We start from the raw sequence: 23,763 nt of genomic DNA on the forward strand, positions 1-23,763 counted from the left end.
CTTGAACTCCTGGCCTCAAGTGATCCGCCTGCCTCGGCCTCCCAGAGTGCTGGGAATACTGATGTAAGCCACTGCACCTGGCCAAGATTATTATTATTATTATTTGGTTTTTGTTTTTTTTTTTGAGACAGAGTCTCGCTCTGTCGCCCAGGCTGGAGTGCAGTGGCACGATCTCGGCTCACTGCAAGCTCTGCCTCGTGGGTTCACACCATTCTCCTGCCTCAGCCTCCCCAGTAGCTAGGACTACAAGCGTCTGCCACCACCACGCCCAGCTAATTTTTGTATTTTTAGTAGAGATGGGGTTTCACCATGTTAGCCAGGATGGTCTCAATCTCCTGACCTCTTGATCTGCCCACCACAGCCTCCCAAAGTGCTGGGATTACAAGTGTGAGCCACCGTGCCTGGCCTATTATTATTATTATCTTAAACAAAGACCAGTTTGGCTTTCCAGAAGTTTCTATGGATGAAAAAGAGAATTTTGGCCAGATATCATGGCTTATGCCTGTAATCCCAGCCCTTTGGGAGGCCGAGGCAGGAGGATCACATGAGCCCAAGAGTTCAAGACCAGCCTGGGCAACACAGCAAGACCCTATCTCTACAAAAAATAAAACAATTAGCTGGGTATGATGGTGGGTGCCTATAGTCCCAGCTGCCCAGGAAGCTGAGGTGGGAGGACTGCTTGAGCCCAGGAGTTGGAGGCTGCAGTGAGCTATGATGACACCACTGCACCCCAGCCTGGGTAACAGAACAACCAAAAAAAATTTTTTTAATGAAATTTTAGCTGACTCTGAGCTTAGTATGCCTAAAATAGTGTGTCTAGCACATTGCAATGTCCAGCTGCATTAGGAGAATGAAAATGTCCTAGTAAAGACACTATGTGGACATATGTACTTCAAGATGGTGGGCACAGCTTGCCCATCATTAACTGTTCTTTCCCTTCTCCTCCTCACGGTTCCCCTAAGTGGTAGCACAGCTGCTACTAGTATGGAGATAAGGATGGCTTTGGAACCCAGATAAACAATAAGGAAATGTAAAGCAGAAATAGACTATATTTCCAACTCATTTGAGTGGCAGAAAACATTCTCAGGTGGGTATTGGAGGACAGCCTCAAGATTTGTGAAGAACTATAATTAGAAGTTTATCAGGGCACCTAATGGCTCACTGTGCTACAATGCTAAAATAAATTCCTCTCTAATCGTGATTACTACAGGATTTATCTAATCTATTTCCTATAGGAAATCAAGCTACTCCCAGGTACTTTATCAACTTTTTTCTCATAATAAACCCTGTCCCTGACAAAAGAAGATATTGTCATCCCTACAGTATAGATAAGAAATTGAGGCAAAGAAGTAAAGTGAATTGCCATGGGTCACACAGAACTGGAATTACAATTTAGCATCTAATCTTGGAGTGCACTACATGAGGTATGGGAAGGAGCATACTGAAATCACATTATAGCCTTCAGAAAAAGGCCTATTTACTTTAATCTCTGGGAGAAGGATTAATAGTATTTTCCCTGGCACATGCCAAAGATGTTGAGTAGACATTTTAGATTCCACAGGCTCATTCTAATCCTTTTCCAAATACTTGGAAAGCCTTAGTTTGACCATTAGGAAGATACTGGAAATTAAATTTTTTCTTTAAAATTAGGCAAATATTTGCTAGAAACTCCAGAAAAAGCAATTAATCCAGAAAATTGTATAGTACAGCCACATTGTTTCCGGTCACCTGGGGCAAGAAACTTTCAAGTAGGCATAAATCCAGAGAGCCGGCTCCCTCATCCCCCCGCCCCACGACCCATTCCCAGCCCAACCTTATCGTCTAAGGCCTGGATAGATAAAGGTCAAGCAAACTCATGTTTTTAACTTTAAAAGTTCCATGCAAATGTAAGTTATTGTTATAATGATTTATATATCTCAACTAATTATCAAATGAATCCATGTTCATTAGAAAAACATAGAAAACAAAGTTGAGCAAAACAAAATAAAAAGCAACTACTATACAATCACGCAGTAAGAGTCTTTTGTACCTATTTACAAATTGGTTATTTTGTTTTTTTAAAACTTTTTTGGAGACAGGGTCTCACTCTGTTGCCCAAGCCGGAGTGCAGTGGCACGATCATGGTTCACTGCAGCCTCAAACTCTCGGGCTCAAGTGATTCTACCACCTCAGCCTCCTGAGTAGCTGTACTACAGGTACATGCCGCCACACCTGGCTACATTTTTTTTTGGTAGAAACGGAGTTTTGCTATGTTGGCCAGACTGGTCTCAAACTCCTGAGCTCAAGCGATGCTCCTATCTTGGCCTCCTAAAGTGCTGGGATTACAGGCATGAGCCACCTCATCTGGCCTACAAATTGGATATTTTCTAAGGCTCATCTCTTTGGTCAGGCCATGAGGAAATAAGCCAGAAGCTACAGCCAACCACTAAGGTTCTATGTGTCATTTCCCTTAAATTAAGTAGAGAAAATGGTGATTTATCTATGAAAAACTGTGCTTTATTCTCTTGACACGTATCCCAGAAGAGAAAAGACCATTACTCAGTATACCTGGTGGTAAGAAGAAGAAATGACTTCCTAGTTGCATTTTATCAGTCTGAAAATCTTACACCACAATTTTAGAATTATCTAATTCAGTGGTCCCCAACCTTTTTGGCACCAGGGACCTGTTTTGTGGAGGGTAATTATTCCATGGGAAGTGGGGTGGCGCAATGGTTTCAGATGAAACTGTTCCACCTCCGATCATCAGGCATTAGTTAGATTCTTACAAGGAGCGTGCAACCTAGATCCTTCACATGTGCAGTTCACAACAGGGTTGTGCTCCTTGAGAATCTAATGCCACTGCTGATCTGACAGGAGGCAGAGCTTAGGCCATAATGCTTGTTCGCCCACTGCTCATCTCCTGGGGTCTGGCCCAGTTCCTAACAGGCCTGTACTGTGGCCTGTACTGGTCCATGGCCTGGGGATTGGGGACCCCTGATGTCACTCATTTACTTAGACCAGCAAATATCATGGCCAAAATTGATTGTCTATCTTTTTATCTATACATACACATAGCCTCATCTACTGAAGGTCATGATTTTAAAATATATTTTGGTGGGATTCTTCCTTTCTCTCAGATAAAAGAAATACACATTTAGAATCTATATAAAAGTAGACCAAAGAATTGTTAATAATCAGCAAAAGATGAGTATGGTAGAATCTTTCCAAATAGCAGGCGATGTCACTATTCAGAAGAGAAGCAAATTTCAATACCTTTTTTTTTCTCATATTAAAATCATGCCATTACCTTTTTGTTTGCAGCCACTCCATCCTCACAGTCGAGCACTGCACAATCTACATTCAGGGACGGAATCTTCTTTATTTTCTTTTCATCATTTCCAGGTACATAAAGCACTGCCCTCCGGGGGATGTACTTGTGATTAGATGAGGAACTATATCCAAGTCTGGGGATATCAGCTGCTAGAGACGCTTTCCTGCAAGACACATGATTGGGGTTAGTCCAGAATGAGATTTCTGTATTTATAAACTTGTGAAAAACTATATTTTAATGCAAAATTAAAATAGAACACATGGATAATCTTTTTTTTTTTTTTTTTTTGAGACAGGGTCTTGCCCTGTCACCCAGTTTGAAGTGCAGTGGTGTGATCTCGGCTCACTGCAACCTCCACCTCCAGGCCCAGGTGATCCTCCCACCTCAGCCTCCCCAGTAGCTGGGACTACAGGTGTGCGCCACCATGCCTGGCTAATTTTTTGTATTTTTTGTAGAGACGGGATTTCGTCATGTTGCCCAGGCTGGTCTTGAACTCCTGGGCTCAAGGGATCCATCTGCCTTGGCCTCCCAAAGTGCTGGGATTATAGGCATGAGCCACCATGCCTGGCTGGATAATCTTTTAAAATTATGGTGGAATACAATCACACATAAAAACTAAGAAAACAATAATAGCAGAAATAATCAATGAACTAAATGTTATTTTCGCTGAGGTTTACAAAATAGATAGGACTGTTTACTGACATCTTCTGAAAGAGGAGGGTGTGTGTATTTCTTGTTGGAAAACACTTCCAGTATTATTATACTGTCTAGATAGCATCCATGGAAAAAAAGGAAAGAAAACGTCTATCCAAAAGATACTAAACAATAATACTATCTACAATTATACCTAAAAGTAAAAAAGTAGAAAAAAAAACCTAACGAAGTCTATGGCCCCTGCCCTGCCAATACATCTTTTAAAGGGCGAAAATCAGTGATTCACATCCAATTTTAACAAGACAAGATAGACTGGTTCTTTTTAAGTGAGTAGGAAGGACAGTGAATGCCTCTATAATTGTAGGCAACTTAATTACTGGTAACTTCGGATTCTTCATCTATAAAAATAATACTCATTTTGTAGGTTGTTGAGAAGATTAAGTTAAAGGAAATAATGAACATGAAGCACTTAGCCAGAGCCTGGCAGATATTTTAGCTACTTGAAATGGTGGTGGGTGTAGCAGGAGTACCAGCAGCTGCTGTTGTTATTAATGGAGAATCTCTAGCTGTCAGTAGCCCCTGCCTGCTTCTAAACTATGCTCTTTCTTTCCCTTGCCTATCATACCAAGTACAGTCTCTGGTAGAAATAAAAGGTGTTGACCAGAAGCTCCTTTGGCTTACCACCACCCTTGCCTGGTCCATAGTTTATCCCATGAAAACCATGTTTAGCTCATACGATATGGTGAAGGAAGATGAAATCAGCTCCCATAATCAGGACCAGTGATACAATTTGTGGGGCCCAGTGAAAATGAAAATGCAGAGGCCTTTGTTTATAATTTATTAAGAACTTCACAATGGCAACAGAAAAATATTGTATCAGCACTAGGTATGTCTAAGAGCACAAATTACATGTCCATGAAGCCAACCCTGCCCATAAGAGATGAAGTTCTATGTCATGAAGACTGCCAATTAGGCCTTAGGCCACGTGTGGTGGCCCATGCCTCTAATTCCAATACTTTGGGAAGCCAAGACAGGCAGATCACTTGAGCCCAGAGTTTGAGATCAGCCTGGGCAACATAGCAAAATCTCGGCTCTATCAGGAAAAAAACTCAAAAAGCAAAAATTAACCAGGCGTAGTGCATATGCATGTAGTCACAGCTACTCAGGAGGCTGAGGTGGGAGGATCGATTGAGCCCAGGAGGCCGATGAGGCTCCAATGAGCTGTGATCGCAAAGCTGCATTCCAGCCTGGGCAACACAGCAATACCTTGTCTCAAAAAAAACAAAAAGGGCCCCACGTGGTGGCTCACGCCTGTAATCCCGGCACTTTGAGAGGCCAAGGCGGGTGGATCACGAGGTCAGGAGATGGAGACTACCCTGGCCAACATGGTGAAACACCATCTCTGCTAAAAATACAAAAATTAGCTGGGTGGGCGCACACCTGTAATCTCAACTACTTGGGAGGCTGAGGCAGGAGAATCGCTTGAACCCAGGAGGTGGAGATTGCAGTAAGCCGAGATCGCACCACTGCACTCCAGCCTGGCAACAGAGCGAGACTCTGGCTCAAAAAAATAATTGCCAGTTAAGAAAAGTTAAAACCCAGCCGGGCGCAGTGGCTCACGCCTGTAATCCCAACACTTTGGGAGGCTGAAGAGGGTGGATCACCTGAGGTAGAGAGTTCGAGACCAGGCTGGGCGCGGAGGCTCACGCCTGTAATCCCAGCACTTTAGGAGGCCGAGAGGGGCGGATCACGAGGTCAGGAGATCCAGAACATCCTCGCTAACACGGTGAAACCCCGTCTCTACTAAAAATACAAAAAATTAGCCAGGCATGGTGGCGGGCGCCTGTAGTCCCAGCTACTCCGGAGGCTGAGGCAGGAGAATGGCGTGAACCCGGGAGGCGGAGCTTGTCGTGAGCTGAGATTGCGCCACTGCACTCCACCCTGGGCGACAGAGCGAGACTCCGTCTCAAAAAACAACAAAAAGAGTTTGAGACCAGCCCGGCCAATATGGTGAAACCCTGTCTCTACTAAAAATGCAAACATCAGCCGGGCACAGTCGCGGGCGCCTGTAATTCCAGCTACTTGGGCAGCGGAGTAGCGAGAACCCCTTGAACCCGGGAGGTGGAGGTTGCAGTGAGCTGAGATCGCGCCACTGCACTCCTGCCTGGGCGACAAGAGCGAGACTCCATCTCAAAAAAAAAAAAAAAAAAAGAAAAAGAAAAAAAGAAAAGAAAAAGAAAGAAAAGTTAAAACCCTAGCATACTGATGTTTTACTCTCCCTAGATAAATAGCATGATCTTAAAAAATATATACGTCAGCTATATTCTTTATGAAAACTCTGGACATCAGTAGTTAACACTATCAAATACTTTGCACGGTTTTAACATTTCACCATGATTAGTGTGCTTGTGACTTAATGTATCTCAAGAAAAATCACTGTCTTTTGGAGCCTTGCAAGTTTGTGTGGGGGCCCTCATTCCTTCTTGTAGCCAACCTTATCTTAAGGAATGCTAAAACTTGAGTCTGGGTCTTATTTTGCCACAACATAAGCACTGTATCATGTGAGGTATGGTGAGATAGAGATGGATTTTAAAAGTGTACATGGCTTATGAAACATTTCATTTAATATAAAACATATTATGGCCAGCTAATTGAAGACTGCCTGAAATATCTGTCATCGTTTTTCATTGATTGAAAATATCTGGTTTATCTAAAAACAGGGAAAAAACATGATGATGTAACAGCAACAAACACATTTTACTTATCATTCACACTGGAGACTAGAATTTGCAACATATACATTTCCCTAAAAATACCAAGAAATGTTTGGGGCAAATTCTGTGCTCATCAGGATTTAATGTAACCACACATGTGAAAATCTAAGGGAGGGGGAAGATGGTGGAGTAGAAAGCACCAGCAATCTTCCCCATCCAGACAACTGCATTAGCAAAATCTTCCTGCTGTAACTATTTTGAAACTATCTGGAATCTATTGAAGGCTTGCAACTTCTTGGGGAAGGCTTCGATATTAAATAGTAGTTAATTTTGGTCAACTTCAGCTCTTAGCAGAGTAGCAGCTACCCATCCCCCACCTCTCAGTCACATGGTAGGCAGCTGTGCCCACGTTCCTGGAGCAACCTGCACATAGCTTGAGGGAGCCAAGGTGGGCAGAAACAAAGACCCTGACCCTCCAAATATCAAGGATCTGTGCTCTGATCACTGATTGCTGGTTCTAATCACAGAAGTGCAGACAAAGAGGCTGAAAGCCACCTTTACTGTATCTCCCTCCAATGTTGCAAGCCCCTCTCCCTTGGGCTGAAGTGACTTCCAGGTAATTTAAAGGGCCAGCACCTCCCCCATTAATTTTTTGCTTTTTTCCCTTTTAGAAGCCAGACTCTAAAGACTAGGACATTCAAAAACAAACACATACATAGGGGAAAATAGAAATGACCATGGATGTCCAGAGAAAGGCTCAGAAAAGACCTGAGAAGCTGGGAGTGCTAGCTCATGCCTGTAATCCTAGCACTTTGGGAGGCCGAGGCAGGGGGATCACCTGAGGTTGGAGTTCGAGACTAGCCTAGCCTATATGGTGAAACAACGTCTCTACTAAAAATACAAAAAATTAGCCGGGTGTGGCGGCGCATGCCTGTAATCCCAGCTACTTGGGTGGCTGAGGCACAAGAATTGCTTGAACCTGGGAGGTGGAGGTGGCAGTGAGCCAAGATTGCACCACTGCACTCCAGCCTGGGTGACAGAGTGAGATTCTGTCTTAAAAAAAAAAAAAAGAGGTCAGGCGCAGTGGCTCACGCCTGTAATCCCAGCACTTTGGGAGGCTGAGGCGGGCGGATCACGAGATCAAGAGTTTGAGACCAGCCTAGACAACGTGGTGAAACCCCGTCTCTACTAAAAATTAAAAAATCAGCGGGGCGTGGTAGCAGGTGCCTGTAATCCCAGCTACTCGGGAGGCTGAGGCAGGAGAATTGCTTGAACTCGCGAAGTGGAGGCTGCAGTGAGCCGAGATCATGCCGTTTTACTCCAGCCTGGGTGACAGAGCGAGACTCTGCTAAAAAAAAAAGGAAAGAAAGACAGACAGACAGACAGACAGACAGAAAGAAAGAAGAAAAGACTTGAAGAGACCTTACATTTATACCTCAGGCTTATATTATCCTCAGCATACACACAGTATACTATCATCAAATAAGTAAACAAAAACAGTGAGCCCGGGGAGGGGGAGAATCTGATTTCTAGATACCACACTATTAGATTCAAACATTCACTTTTCAACAACAAAAAAATCACAGGACATATGAAGAAAGAGGAAAATATGGCCCAGTCAAAGGAAGAAAAATAAGTCAACAGAAACGGTCCCTGAAAGAGACCTGACGGCAAAGACTTTAAAACAACTGTCTTAAAGATGCTCAAAGAACTAAAGGAAGAAGTGAAGAACATCAAGATAATGATGTATGAACAAAATGGAAATATCAGTAAAGAGACAGAAAATTTAAAAAGATACCACAAACCCCAGAACTGAAAAGTACAATAATTGAAATGAAAAATTCACTAGAGGGATTTAAAGGCAGATTTGGCAGGCAGAAGAAAGAATTAGCAAACTTGAAGAGAGGACAATGGAAATTATCAAGTCTGAGGATCAGAAAAAAGACTGAAGAGAAGTGAACAGCCTAAACGACCTGTGGGACACCATCAGGCAGACATACACACACACTGGGAATTCCAGAAGGATAAGAAGAGAGAAAAGAGTAGCAAGAGTATTTTGAAAAGATAATGGCTGAAAACTCTCCAAATGTGGTGAAAGACTTGAATACAAACATCCAAGAAGTTAAATGAACTCCAAGTAAGAGGAACTCAAAGACACCCACACCTAGGCATATTAAAATCAAACTTTCAAAAGTGAAAGATTTCCAGTTCTGAAATGGTGGCATAGAAGTAAGCTGGCTTTAGTACCCATCCCTCCTCAACAGAAAAATAAAAACAAACACACAGTGCTGAAATTATCACCAGAAGGACGTCATAACTCAAATATGAAGATGAGACAGTTCCCAGGACCCCAGAAAAAACCCTGAGCAGATGGTAAGACGATTGGATTTCTACATCCATAACAACATTCCCCACATTATGCCAATCACCAGGCATGCAAAAATGTTTCCTCCAACTCACGGTTTCTACACTGGAAAAAGTGCAATTGAGGTGGACATTCAGCTTCTCTACCATCTTGGGTTCCCTGGCAGGAGGCCTTCCCTGCCTTAATCCATGGGCAGCACTGAAAGTGCCTGAAGGGAGAAATATCCCTGAGGACAGACAGAGGCAAAGCAGGGAGGTGGGACTACCATTCCCAGCTCTGGAATCTCTGTTCTGTAACTCAGCAAAAGGAGATGCCAGATCAGAGTGGCTGTTTGGCAGTACCACACTATAGGAGGTTTGTCCCACAGATCCCCTGGGCATGGACCCCTAGCCAGCCTTCCCACACTGCCAGGAAAACCCCCTGGGGGACATCCCCCATTCAGGAAGAGCAGCGTTCTGATAGTTTACTAAGAGCTGAGGTGAACCTGGGTTTAAGGCTCCACCTAGAGCTGAAAAGGAGGCAGTGACCCAGCAGCAAAAAGCCTCTCAGCAAATGTATCCAATAAAATACAAAAACAAGCCAGCCAGAGAAGACTGGATTAAATGAATAATCCTTCAATGCAAAGATGTACACATCAACAGGAAACAACAGCAAACAGGGAATCATGATCTCCCCAAAGGGACATAGCAAGGAACCAGTAACTCACTCTAAATGAGAGGATGATATGTAAGCTCTCTAACCAAGAATTCAGAATAGAAGTTCTAAGGAAACTCAGTGATCTTTAAGATACCACAGAAAAGCAGTTCAGAAATTTATCAAATAAACTTAGCAAAGAGGTTGGAATAATAAAAAGAAATCAAACAGAAATCTTAGAACTGAGAAATATGTTTGTGGAACTGAAGAATTCCTTAGAGGCTTTCAACAGAAGAATGGATCAAGCAGAGGTAAGAATCATTGGGCCTGAAGATGGGCTATTTGAAAATATGTAAAGGAGAAAAAAAATCTTTAAAAACTGAGAATCAACAAAGATTGCCTACAAGATACAGAAAATTACCTCAAAAGACCAAATTTGCCAAATGAGTTGGCTCATGCCTGTAATCCCAGCACTTTAGGAGGCTGAAGTGGGAGGATCACTTGAAGGCCGGAGTTCAAGACTAGCCCAGGCAACATAGTGAGACCCTCTCTCTACAAAAAATGAAAACACTAGCAGGGCATCGTGGTGCATGCCTGTAGTCCCAGCCATGCAGGAGGCTGAGGTGGAAGGAGACTGCAGTGAGCTGTGATCACACCACTGCACTCTAGCCCAGGTGACAGAGTGAGAACCTGCCTTAAAAAAAAAAAAAAAAAGACTCAACTGGGCGCAATGGCTCATGCCTGTAATCCTCGTACTTTGGAAGGCCAAGGTGGGTGGATTGCCTGAGCCCAGGAGTTCAAGACCAGTCTGGGCAACATGGCAAAACCCTGTCTCTAGAAAAAATACAAAAAATTAGCTGGGTGCGGTGGCACGTGCCTGTTGTCCCAGTTACTCAGGAGGCTGAGATGGGAGGATTTGCTTAAGCCTAGGAGGTCAAGGCTGCAGTGAGTTGTGATTGCACCACTGCACTCCAGCCTGGGTGACAGAAGGAGAAAAAAAAAAAAAAAAGACAAAATTTAAGAATTATTGAGGTTCAATAGGGAGTTGAGCAAGTGCAAGGGGTGGAAAGCTTATTCAAAAAAAAAAAAAAAGAGAGAAAAACAAACTTTCTAAAACTTAAGAAAGATATAAATATCCAGGTATAGGAAGGTTAGAGAACACCAAACAGATTTGACCCAAATAAGACTACCTCAAGACATGTAATAAGCAGACTCTCAAAGGTCAAGGACAAACAGAATCCTAAAACCTGCAAGAGAAAATCAGCAAATAACATATAAAGGCACTCCAATGTGTCTGGCAGTTCTCAATGGACACCATACAGGCCAGGGGGAAGCAGTAGAATGACATTTTTAAAGTGCTGAAAAAACTGCCATCCAAAAATATTGTATTCAGCAAAGTTATCCTTCAAATATGTTTTTCCCAGGTAAATGAAAGCAGGGAGAATTCACCACCATCACCTGTCTTACAAGAAATACTAAATATTGAGTTATTCGATCTGAAAGAAAAAAACACTGAAGTGCAAAAAGAAAAAAAAACATTGGAAGGTATAAAACCCATTGGTAAAATTAAATATAAATACAAGGGTTGGCCATGGTGGCTCACACCTGTAATTTTAGCACTTTGGGAGGTCGAGGTAGCAGGATTGCCTGAGGCAGGAGTTCAAGGCAAGCCTGGACAACATAGCGAGACCTGTGAGACCCCATCTTTTAAAAAAAAAAAAAAAAAAATTAGCCAGGTATGGTGGTACATGCCTGTAGTACCCAGATACTTGGGAGGCTGAGGCAGGAGGATTGCTCCAGCCCACGAGGTCAGGGTTGCAGTGACCCATGATCATTCCACTGTACTCTAGCCTGGGTGGCAGATTAAGATGCTGTCTCAAAAAAAAAAAAAAAAAGATAAAATACAAAAATTGACAAGCCCTTGGTTAGACTAAGAAAAAGAGGGAAGACTCAACTAAATAACTTTAGAAATGAAAAAGGAGACATAACAATTGAGACCATGGAAATACAAAGAATCATTAGAGACTATTATGAACAACAATATGCCAACAAACCGGAAAACCTAGAAGAAATGGATAAATTCTAGCCATATACATCTACCAAGACTGAACCATGGAGAAATAGGAAAACCCAATAAACCAATAACGAGTAGTGATATTGAAACCATAATAAAGTCTCCCATGAAAGAAATCCCCAGATGGCCTAATGGCTTTATTGCTGCATTCTACCAAACATTTAAATAACAAATATCAATTTTACGCAAATGCTTCAAAAAAACTGAAGAGCCAGCCTGGGCAACATGGCAAAACCATGTCTCTACCCCCCAAAAAAGAAAAAAAAATTAGCCAGGCATGGTGGTACATATCTGTAGTCCTAGCTACTTGGGTGGCTGAGGCAGAGAATCCCTTGAGACTAGCAGATCAAGGCTGCAGTGAGCTGTGACCGCACCACTGCACTCTAGCCTGGGTGACAGGGCAAGACCCTGTCTCAAAAAAAAAATTTTTTTTTTTTTTTTTTTTTGAAGGACTGAATACTCCAATACTCCCAAGCTAATTCTTTGAGGCCAGCATTACCCTGATATCAAAACCGGAGAAGGACATAACAAAAAAAGGAAAACTAAGATGATGAACACAGATGCAAAAATTCTCATCAAAATACTAGCCAACTGACTTCAAAAACACATTAAAAAGATCATTCACCATGATCGGCCGGGTAGGGTGGCTCATGCCTGTAATCCCAGCACTTTGGGAGGCTGAGGCGGGTAGATCATGAGGTCAGGAATTTGAGACCAGCCTGGCCAACATGACGAAACCCCGTCTCTACTGAAAATACAAAAATTAGCTGGGCGTGGTGGCATGTGCCTGTAATCCCAGCTACTTGGGAGGCTGAGGCAGGAGAATCACTTGAAGCCAGGAGGCAGAGGTTGCAGTGAGCCGAGATCGCGCCACTGCACTCCAGCCTGGGCCAAGAGCAAGACTCTGTCTAGTAAAAAGAGTAAAAACATCATTCACTGTAATCAAGTGAGATTCATCCCAGGGATGCGAGGATGATTCAACATATGCAAATAAATAAACATGATACATCACATTAACACAACCAAGAACAAAGACTATATGATTATTTCAATGGGTGCCAAAAAAGCATTTGATAAAATTCAGCATCGCTTTATGATCAAAACCCTCATCAAACCGAATATAAGAAGAACATACCTCAAAATATAGGGGTCATATATGACAGACCCATAGCTAACATCATCCTGAACAGGGAGAAATTGAGGGCTTTCCTCTAAGATCTAGAACGAGACAGGGATGCCCACTTTTGCCACTTGTATTTAATATAATACTGGAAGATCCTGACCAGAGCAATTAGGCAAGAGAAAAAAAAAAAGGGTACTCAAACTGGAAAGGAAGAAGTCAAATTAGTCTTGTTCACAGATAACATGATCTTATACTTAGAAAAACAGAGATTCCACCAAACAGCTATTAGAACTGATAAACTAATTCAGTAAAGTTGTAGAATACAAAATCAACATACAGAAATCAGCAGCATTTATATACACCAGCAGTGAACAACATGAAAAAGATATCAAGAAAGCAATTCTATTTATAATAGCTATAAATAATATTAAAAACCTAGCAACCAAATTTAACCAAAGAAATAAAAGATCTCTACAAGGAAAACTATAAAACACCAATGAAAGAAATTGAGGAGGACACATCAAAAAATGGAAAGATATTCTAATCTATGTTCACAGCTTTAATATCATTAAAATGACAATACTACTCAAAGCAGTTTACAAATTCAATGCAATCCCTATCAAAGTACCAATGATATTCTTCATAGAAAGGGAAAAATGTTCTAAAATTTATATAGAACCACAAGAGACTCTGAATAGTCAAAGCAATCCTGAACGAAACAAACAAAGCTGGAAGCATCACACTACCTGACTTCAAAATTTACTACAAAGTTATTATAACCAAATCTGCGTGGTACCAGCATAAAAACAGACACAGGCACATAGACCAGTGGAACAGAATAGAGAAACCAAATATAAATCCATGCATTTATGAGCAACTCATCTTTGACAAAGTCTCCCCAAACATGCAGTGAGGAAAGAATTGTCTCTTCAGTGGTGCTGGGAAAGCTGGATAAATACATTCAGAAGAATGAAACTAGACCCCTGTCTCTCACCATACACAAAAATCAAGTAAAAATGGATCAAAGACTCAAATCAAAGTTTTAAAAACCTTGAAACTACTAGAAACAAAACACTGGAGAAACGCTCCGGGACATTGGTCTGGCCAAAAATTTTTGTGTAAGACTCCAAAAGCACAGGCAACCAAAGCAAAAAAGACAAATGGGATTACATCAAGCTAAAAAAACTTCTGCACAGCAAAGGAAACAATAAAAAAATGACAACACAATCTGCTGAATGTGAGAAAATATTTAGAAACTACCCATCTGACAAGAAATTAATAACCAGAATATATAAGGTGCTCAAACAACTCAACAGCAAAAAACAAAAAATCCAATTTAAAAATAGACAAAAGGTCTGAACAGACATTTCTGAAATGAAGACATACAAATGGCCATCAAGTATGTGAAAAAATGGTAACATCACTTGTCGTCAGAGGAATGCAAATCAAAACTACAATAAGATACCATCTCACCCCAGTTGAAACAGCTTTGATCCAAAAGATGGTCAGTAACGAGTGCTGGTGAGGATGTGGAGAAAAGGGAACCCTTGTACACTGTTGATGAAAATGTAAATTACTATAGCCACTATGGAGAACAGTATTGAGGTTCCTCAAAGAAACTAAAAAGAGAACTGTGCTGTGATCCAGCAATTCTACTACTGAGTATATATCCAAAAGAAAGGAAATGAATATATCAAAATGAGTATGTTCACTCCGATGTTCACTGCTACCCTATTCATAATAGCCAAAATATGGAACCAATCAAAGTGTCTATCAATGGATAAAGAAACTGTTAGGCCGGGCACGGTGGCTCACACTTGTAATCCCAGCAGTTTGGGAGGCCGAGGCAGGTGGATCACGAGGTCAGGAGATTGAGACCACGGTGAAACCCCGTCTCTACTAAAAATACAAAAAAATTAGCCGGGCGTGGTGGCGGGCGCCTGTAGTCCCAACTACTTGGGAGGCTGAGGCAGGAGAATGGCGTGAACCCGGGAGGCGGAGCTTGCAGTGAGCCGAGATTGCGCCACTGCACTCCAGCCTGGGCGACAGAGCGAGACTCCGTCTCAAAAAAAAAAATAAAAATAAATAAATAAATAAATAAATAAAAGAAACTGTTACGTGAATGTGTGTGTGTAAAATTTGCCACAAAAAAGAATGAAATCCTGTCATTTGCAGCAACATGGACGGTACTGGAGGTCATTATGTTAAGTGAAATAAGCCAAGCACTGAAAGACAAATATTGCATGTTGTCACTCATGTGGGAGCTAAAAATACAAATCTTGTGAAGATAGAAAATATATATATTTTTTCCTGAGTCAGAGTCTCACTCTGTTGCCCAGGCTGGAGTGCGGTGGCATGATCTTGGCTCACTGCAAGCTCCGCCTCCCTGGTTCACGCCATTCTCCTGCCTCAGCCTCCCAAGTAGCTGGGACTACAGGCACCTGCCACCACACCCGGCAAATTTTTTTGTATTTTTAATAGAGACAGGGTTTCACTGTGTTAGCCAGGATGGTCTTGATCTCCTGACCTCGTGATCTGCCTGCCTCAGGCTCCCAAAGTGCTAGGATTACAGGCATAAGCCACTGCACCCGGCCCCCAAAGATAGAAAATATTAACGGTTACCAGAGGCTGAGAAAGGTAGAGGAAAAGTGGGTATGAAGAGAAGTTGATTATGGGTATAAATATATGGTTTGATAAAGAAGTAAGACATAGTGTTAAACAGATCAGTAGGGTGACTATAGTTTACAATAATCTATTGTATATTTCCAAATAGCTAGAAGAGAAGAACTGAAATGGTTCTAGCATAAAGAATAGACAAATATTTAAAGTGACAGATATCCTGAGTATGGTGCTTTGATCTTTACAAAGTATATGACTATTAAATTATCACATGTATCCTGAAACTATGTATATCCATTATCAATAAAAAAGGAAAGAATTTTCAAAATAGTAAGAGATACAAATCATCACATACAAGGTATCTTCAGTAAGATGATCAGCAGATTTTTCATCAGAAACTTTGGAAGCCAAAAGGCAATGGGCCAATATATTCAAAGTGCTAAAAGGAAAAGACCTGTCAACTAGGAATCCTATGTATGGAAAAACTGTCCTTCAAAGTGAGGGAGAAATTCAGATATTCCCAGATTTTAAAAAGCCAAAGGAGTTTGTCACCAGTAGAGCTGCCCTGCAAGAAATGCTTAGGTGCAGAATGAAAATGAAGGCCCAAAGGTATATGAAAACATGAAATGAAAAAATGCTGGACAGTAACTTGAACCCACATGAACAAATAAACACCTTAGTAAAGGTAAATGCATAGGCAATTATAAAAGCTATATAAGAGCAGTGATAATGAAGTTGAGAACAGAAAAGCAACAGAGAAAATCAATGAAATGAAGAGTGGATTTTTTGAAAAGATCAACAAAATTGACAAACTTTCAGCTAGTGGGCTAAGAAAAAAAAAGACTCAAATTACTAAAATCAGCAATGGAAATGGGGATATTACTACTGATTCTATGGAAATAAAAGATCATAAGACAGTACTATGAACAATTATATGCCAACAAATTGAATAACCTAGATGAAATGGACAAATTCCAAGACAAAACTGTGAAGAAACAGAAAATCTGAATAACCTAGATAAAGAGCAAATCTGACTAGTAAGGAGATTGAACTAATAATCAAAAATCTCCTTTTATAATTGGCTTAAGCCAACAAAAGCATTTAAAAGGTCTCAAACAGCAAAAATAGTAGAACGTATTAAGCTGAACTATATGAAATTGCTGATATTCGACCATTTTTGACCTACAAAATGGTAATTTTATATGATTCAACCTAATGTTTTGACTGGCAGTCAGGAGATGGGGTAGGAAGCATCAATTTCTTCAATGAGAAACAACATAATAGCTACTTCTCACAGATGAAAGCTCATCGTGAAGAGTAAAACAAGTAGTCGGGGCCGGGCGCGGTGGCTCAAGCCTGTAATCCCAGCACTTTGGGAGGCCGAGGCGGGCGGATCACGAGGTCAGGAGATCGAGACCATCCTGGCTAACACGGTGAAACCCCGTCTCTACTAAAAATACAAAAAAAAAAAATTAGCTGGGCGTGTTGGCAGGCGCCTGTAGTCCCAGCTCCTCGGGAGGCTGAGGCAGGAGAATGGCATGAACCCGGGAGGCGGAGTTTGCAGTGAGCCGAGATCGTGCCACTGCACTCCAGCCTGGGCGACAGAGTGAGACTCCGTCTCAAAAAAAACAAAAAAAAACAAAAAAAAAACAAAAAAAAAACAAGTAGTCGGTAGATACAGCTACTATAGTATTAACTGCCACTTGTCACCCATGGGTGCTGCTGGTTGACACGGCCCAGCACCAGAAATTCTGTGTCTCATATCCTTACCTAGAGCTTCAGCTCTCTGAGGGAGTGGGGGTGGTCTCACATCTTTCTACATTGCTTGTTTCAGGGCCTGACATCAGAGGTGCATCACTCCTGTTAACTTGTCGCCTCACCAAAGCCACCTCTCCAGACTTGGGTGCGTAGAACTCACCCGCACCCCACTGTCCCTGTTCTTCTTGTGGAAGAGTCAAGCGTTAGTGGTGACTACAGGTAGCAGGTAATTTTTATTCCCTCTCTCCTTTGCCATCCTTGAACCTTAATCCAATCCACCACCTGTTGCTTCTGCTCCTCTGTTCATCCCCTGCTTTCCATAATACATTTACATTCTAGTTTAGGGCTTCCTTAACCTTGACCTAAATGACTATGAAAGCTTCTTATTTATCTTTATTGCCTCTATTTTGTTATTTTGTTCATGCATTCATTCATTCAGTGAGCACTTAGTAAGCACCAGTGGGTGACCTGCTCTGGGCTTCCACTAGCACACAAGGCAGCACTTACATGCAAACTGGAAAAAGGTGCCCCTTGGTGCCTTCTAGCGAATGGAAGAGCAGAAAGGCAACTCTGGCTCCTGCTGCAGCGTACTGGCCCAGCCCCTCTTGTGCCCCTCACCAGGTGCCCTCTCTAGGGCACATCCTGCACAACTGTATCCAGTGGCCCTGAGCTGCACTGTGCTAAGCATGGTCAGGAGGTGGCACAAAAAAGGGCATCCCCAGAGGTCCAGAGAGGGACACCCCAAAGAACAGCCTGTGAATCAGAGGCAGGACAGCACAAGGCCGGCACTGAGCAAGCTCTAGGGGAAAAGATCAAAGGCAACAAAACTGTTTGAAATAATATAAAGAAGAAACGTACAGGGAGGATTGGGGCTTCAGGTTCTGTTGCAGACTCTGTGGTCTGGAGGGGGGCTGTCACTGGGCAGGTGGCAGGAGCCCAGTCGTGGCAGTCACCGTTCCGGAGGAGAAGGAAGGCTTTACCACGCCTCCCTCCTCCTTTCCCGCTGGTGAGTCCTCTCCTTCCCCCATCCCCAGCTGTTCCAAAATCTGTTCTGTGCTTGAGTTGTGTTCAGCACTGTCTACAGCGTACGAATACAATTGCAGTAGGTGACAAGATGGAACTTGTTTTATTTTATCTTACATATTTGGAATTAGGGCCTCTAGATAGTCAACATATAACTGTATTCAAACAATATGCAAAGCAGGGGCTTAAGATTCGTTGAAAAATCTGGTAGCCTTATGGTGAGTTCTCTCTAAAGAGGGACCTTTTTAGATATGCCATCCCAGAGGGGGACCCCCACCTGGCCTTGTTTTCGTCTTCTCCCTTCCCCCTTCACCTGATGCCATCAATTAACCATTTATATAACAAGAGGCATAGCTGGCCTATAGCATGACAGGGGTTCCCAACCTGGGATTCAATATAATAGTCACCTGGGGAGCTTTTTAAAATTGTCAAATTCAGGACCCTACTCAGTGCCATCAAATTAAATTCACTAGTAATAGGACCCAGGCTTTTTAAGCTTTCTAGGTCCTTACCACTTAAGTGAGCTGTTGCTGCAGGTCAGCACCATTGCTCTCTTATTGCTGTCATGTGAGAGCTAGTTAGAAATGCAGGATTTGGAGCCCATCCCAGTCCTTCTTCATCAGAGAATCTGCATATTGACAAGATTTCCAGGTGATACATATCACATAAATGTCTCCAGGTTATTCATTTTCAAACTTGGTGGCATGTTGGAGTCCCCTGGGGAATTTTCAAATATGCTGATGGCAGAGCCCCAGCCACAGACAGTTTGATGTAATTGGTCTGGGATAAAACCTAGGCTTTGGAACGTTTAAAAGTTGCCAAGGCGGCCGGGCGCAGTGGCTCACGCCTATAATCCCAGCACTTTGGGAGGCCGAGGCGGGTGGATCACCTGAGGTCAGGAGTTTGAGACCTGCCTGGCCAACACGGTGAAACCCTGTCTCTACTAAAAATACAAAAAATTAGCCAAGCATAGTGTGGCCAGCGCCTGTAATCCCAGCTACAATGGCGGCCGAAGCAGGAGAATTGCTTGAACCCAAGAGGCGGAAGTTGCAGTGAGCCGAGATCATGCCACTGCACTCCAGCCTGAGTAACAAGAGCAAAACTCCATCTCAAAATAAATAAATAAAATAAAATAAAATAAAATAAAAGCTGCCAAGGTGATTCTAATGTGCAGCCAAGCTGGAGGGCAGCTGCACTAGCAAATGCCAATATAGCCACTGCCTTAATGCAAGAAATTTTGCCTCAATAAAAATTTCTACGTGAGTCAAATGCTACCATTATGTACAAATAGATGCTGTGAAAGCAATGAAAATCAAGTTTCTGCAAATTTGAAAAAAATCTGAATTTAAAGAAAAGTCTTTTGATTAAAAAATATATATAACACTTGGCCAGGTATGGTGGCTCATGCCTGTAATGCCAGCACTTTGGGAAGTCAAGGCAGGAGGATCACTTGAGCCCAGGAGCTCGAAACCAGCCTGGGCAACATATGGAGGCCCTGTCTCTATCAAACATTTTTTAAATAATTGGCCGGTGTGGTGGTGCAAGCTTACGGTCCCCACTACTCCTGAGGCTGAGGTGAGAGGACTGCCTGAGCCCGGGGGTCAAGGCTGCAGGGGGCCATGATCACGTCACTGCACTCCAGCCTGGGTGACAGAGTGAAACCCTGTCTGAAAAAGATAATAAAATAACATTCAAACTGCAGTGATTCAAAATAGCAATAATAATCAAATAAGCTCATGTCCATTTGAAGATACAATTTAGTACATGACTTCTAAACCCAAGTGAATGGCTTCTTTACTTAGCTGGTAGCTAGTTCAAGGATCTCTGCTTTGCCTGAACATTATGATCATGTGGGAAGCTTTAGGGCAGAAGTGTCTAATCTTTTGGCTTCCCTGGGCAACAACGGAAGAGCTGTCTTGGCCCCACATAAAATACACTAACACTAGCCAATGAGCTAAAACAAACAAACAAACAAAAACAACAACAACAAATCTCATAATGTTTTAAGAAAGTTTACAAATTTGTGTTGGGCCACATTCAAAGCTGTCCTGGGGCACATGTAGCCCACAGGATACAGGTTGGACAAGCTTGCTTTAGGGGCTAAAAAACCAGGCCACATTCCAAACCAATTAAATCAGTCTTAGGGTGAGTCCCAGGCCTCAGCACTTCTTCAGAGCTACCAGAAAGACTCCAAAGTGCAGCCAAAGATGAGAATCTCTGCACTAAGGGTTGTAAGTACAACTAAGGTGTCTTACTGATCCCAGAAAGGACTTGGGGTTGCTGAACATTAATAGTAACCAGAATTTAATCCTATTACATTTAGGCAGGGGAGAGAGGTATCAATCACACAACCTTCCACTGATCAAATGATAATTTTGAGATGAGCAAAAGTTTCCCTTGTTTGAAAATCACGTTGCTCCACATCCCCACCACCTGAATCCATGGCCATCATTGTAGCGGTGCAGGGGTGAGAATGGGGTGAACACCAGGAAGTCCCTGCTGAACTAGGAGCTTCATGCTAGATTCTGATATCAAGTCCACAGTGAGATAATACACTTGCCTTCGTTAATGGAGAAGAAGTCTTCTAATCTCCAGCAGCTTAAGAGTCTGAATATAGAACTCTTAGGAGGCAGAGTGAGAAAGGAATGGGGGATTTGAAGTAAAGTCCTTGTCATGGGCAAGACAAAGCCCTTCAGATGGTGACAGCGGTTCAGTGGGGAGAGCCCAAGTAATGAGACCGGGCTGAAGGTTCTGCCTGGTCTACTCCCCCATCCCAGGAACATGCAGGACAGTGACAGTGGCTAGAGAGGTAATGGGAATGTCCAACCTGAGGGGGTGTGCCAACTTCCCACTCACCCTTTGGGAGACTTCATGGGAGCTCTGCATCAACACGGGGCATGGAGAAGAGCAGACACAGCAATATGGATTGTTCAGGCAGAGAAGGGCAACAACTATCCATTCCCCGAGGATAGAAGAATCCAGAAGTTTCAACTGACCCTTTGACAATGTGCCTGCAAGGGAGCTGTCAAGAGTCCAGGAGTGAGGGTGCCCATATCAGAGGTAACAGGCTGGCTGGTGTTGGGTGACGGACAGCAACAGGGAGAGAAGAGGCAGGAGCTGCCCTGTCTGCAGGGCCATGATCACACCTACTGGGCAAACCTCATGCATTTCCTGTACCCCAAGGACAGACCACAGGTCCAGTGACCATTAGTACAGCATCAGAGACCAGTCACCAAGGGCCAAGACACATGAACAACTTCACTGGAGCCCACAGGGAAGGGTGACATGACATGGTTTGTACACTTCCTCCTGGGCCCCCTGTGGCTCAGAAAAGGGGAGGGCGGAAATCATAACAATGAGTATCTACTTAAAAGAGATCATCTAGGGCCGGGCGCGGTGGCTCACGCCCATAATCCCAGCACTTTGGGAGGCCGAGGCAGGCAGATCACGAGGTCAGGAGATCCAGACCATCCTCGCTAACACGGTGAAACCCCGTCTCTACTAAAAATACAAAAAATTATCCGGGTGTGGTGGCAGGCACCTGTAGTCCCAGCTACACGGGGGGCTGAGGCAGGAGAATGGCGTGAACCTGGGAGGCGGAGCTTGCAGTGAGGCGAGATTGCGCCACTGCACTCCAGCCTGGGAGACAGAGTGAGACTCCGTCTCAAAAAAAAAAAAAAAAAGAGATCATCTAGGCTAGGTGTGGTGGCTCATGCCTGTAATCCCAGCACTTTAGAAGGCTGAGACGGGTGGATCACGAGGTCAGGAGTTTGAGACCAGTCTGGCCAACATGGTAAAACCTTGTCTCTACTAATAATACAAAAAAAAAAAAAAAAGCTGGGCATGGTGGCACCCGCCTGTAGTCCCAGCTACTTGGGAGGCTGAGGCAGGAGAATCACTTGAACCCAGGAGGCGCAGGTTGCAGTGAGCTGAGAACATGCCACTGCACTCCAGCCTGGGCTACAGAATGCGACTTTGTCTCAAAAAAAAAAAAGAGATCATCTAGAAGAGCTGGGCATAGTGGTGTGTTCCTGCAGTCCCAGCTATTTGGGAGACTGAGGTGAGAGGATTGCTTGACCCCAGGAGTTTGAGACCAGTCTAGGAAACAGAACGAGACTCCATTTCTCCTTTTTTTTTTTTTGAGACAGGGTCTCACTCTGTTGCCCAGGTTAGAGTGCAGTGATGCAATCACAGTTCACGGCAACCTCCACCTCCCTGACTCAGGTGACCCTCCCACTTCAGCCTCCCAAGTAGTGAGTACCTGATACTACTGGCACGTGCTACCATGCCCGGCTAAGTTTTGTACTTTTGGTAGAAATGGAGTTTCTCCATGTGGACCAGGCTGGTCTCGCACTCCTGGGCTCAAGCGATCCGCCCACTTTGGCCTCTCAAAGTGCTGAGATTACAGGCATGAGCCACCACACCTGACCAAGTCCTAATACTTTTTTTTTTTTTTGAGACGGAGTTTCGCTCTTGTCACCCAGCCTGGAGTGCAATGGCACAATCTTGGCTCACTGCAATCTCCACCTCCCGGGTTCAAGCCATTCTTCTGCCTCAGCCTCCCGAGTAGCTGGGATTACAGGCATTGCCATCAGGCCTGGCTAATTTTTGTAGAGATGGTGTTTCACCATGTTGTCCAGGCTGGTCTCGAACTCCTGACCTCAGGTGATCTGCCCTCCTCGGCCTCCCAAAGTGCTGGGATTACAGGTGTGAGCCACTGCGCCCGGCCAAAGTCATAATACTTTTGAGTCATCTAAGTAGCAGTCCAGACTTGACTAAGTGCAGAAAATAACTTGGTTCAGGGCTTTAGAAAGTCATAACATCACTCTTTAAATTCAAAATGAAGTTAAAAAGAGATTGCCACTAAAATAATAACTTGAACAGCACAATAAATTCTAAGTTATTTTAACAAATGTAGGTAAATGTATCAACAAATTTTAAAGACGTACTAATCAAACCCAGTATCAATCACGTATTCCATGCATTCCAGCTCCTGCCAGGGCCTTTAGGATGGGACTTACATCCTACTCTACATTACAAACTGGAGAGCTAACATACATGGGCGTTAACTGTGCCTTGCACGCACCTCTGCACTGTATCTTCCCTATCCTGGCCCAAGACACCATCACCTTACTCCCGACTGGTTCCTGGGGCCTCTGTCCCTCTCCGGTCCCTTCTCCACACCACAGCCAGTCTGGACTTTAAAAAACACAAATCAAATCATGATGCTCCTCTGCCTGAGCCCCTTCCATAGTTTTCCAGTGTTCTCATATTAAAAACCAAATGTCTCACCCAGACTGCAGGGTCCTGGCTGCCTGGCCCATCCGTCTCCTCTGCTTACCACCCTCAGTCACAGGGATCTGCCGCCAGTTCCCTGACACACCACGTCTTCCTGCCCACCTCGGGACCATCGCATGAGTGGTCCCCTCTCTGGAAGGCTCTTCTGGATCTCAGCATGTCTGCCACTCTCTCATCCCTCAAGGCTCAGCA

General features: G+C 43.4%; 1 protein-coding gene across 5 annotated transcripts in view; it reads right to left on the reverse strand.

Moving 5' to 3' along the window:
• The window catches only part of CLYBL (citramalyl-CoA lyase), a 291,574-nt gene that overhangs the window by 117,826 nt on the left and 149,985 nt on the right, over nucleotides 1–23,763 (reverse strand). For all 5 annotated transcript variants that reach the window (XM_055244194.2, XM_063618968.1, XM_055244196.2 and 2 more), the window contains exon 2: nucleotides 3,287–3,473. In XM_055244194.2, the coding sequence (XP_055100169.1) occupies nucleotides 3,287–3,473 (187 nt within the window). The remainder of the gene's footprint in view (nucleotides 1–3,286; nucleotides 3,474–23,763) is intronic.

The sequence above is a fragment of the Symphalangus syndactylus genome, chromosome 15 (genome assembly GCF_028878055.3).
Source record: "Symphalangus syndactylus isolate Jambi chromosome 15, NHGRI_mSymSyn1-v2.1_pri, whole genome shotgun sequence".
Lineage (NCBI taxonomy): Eukaryota > Metazoa > Chordata > Mammalia > Primates > Hylobatidae > Symphalangus > Symphalangus syndactylus.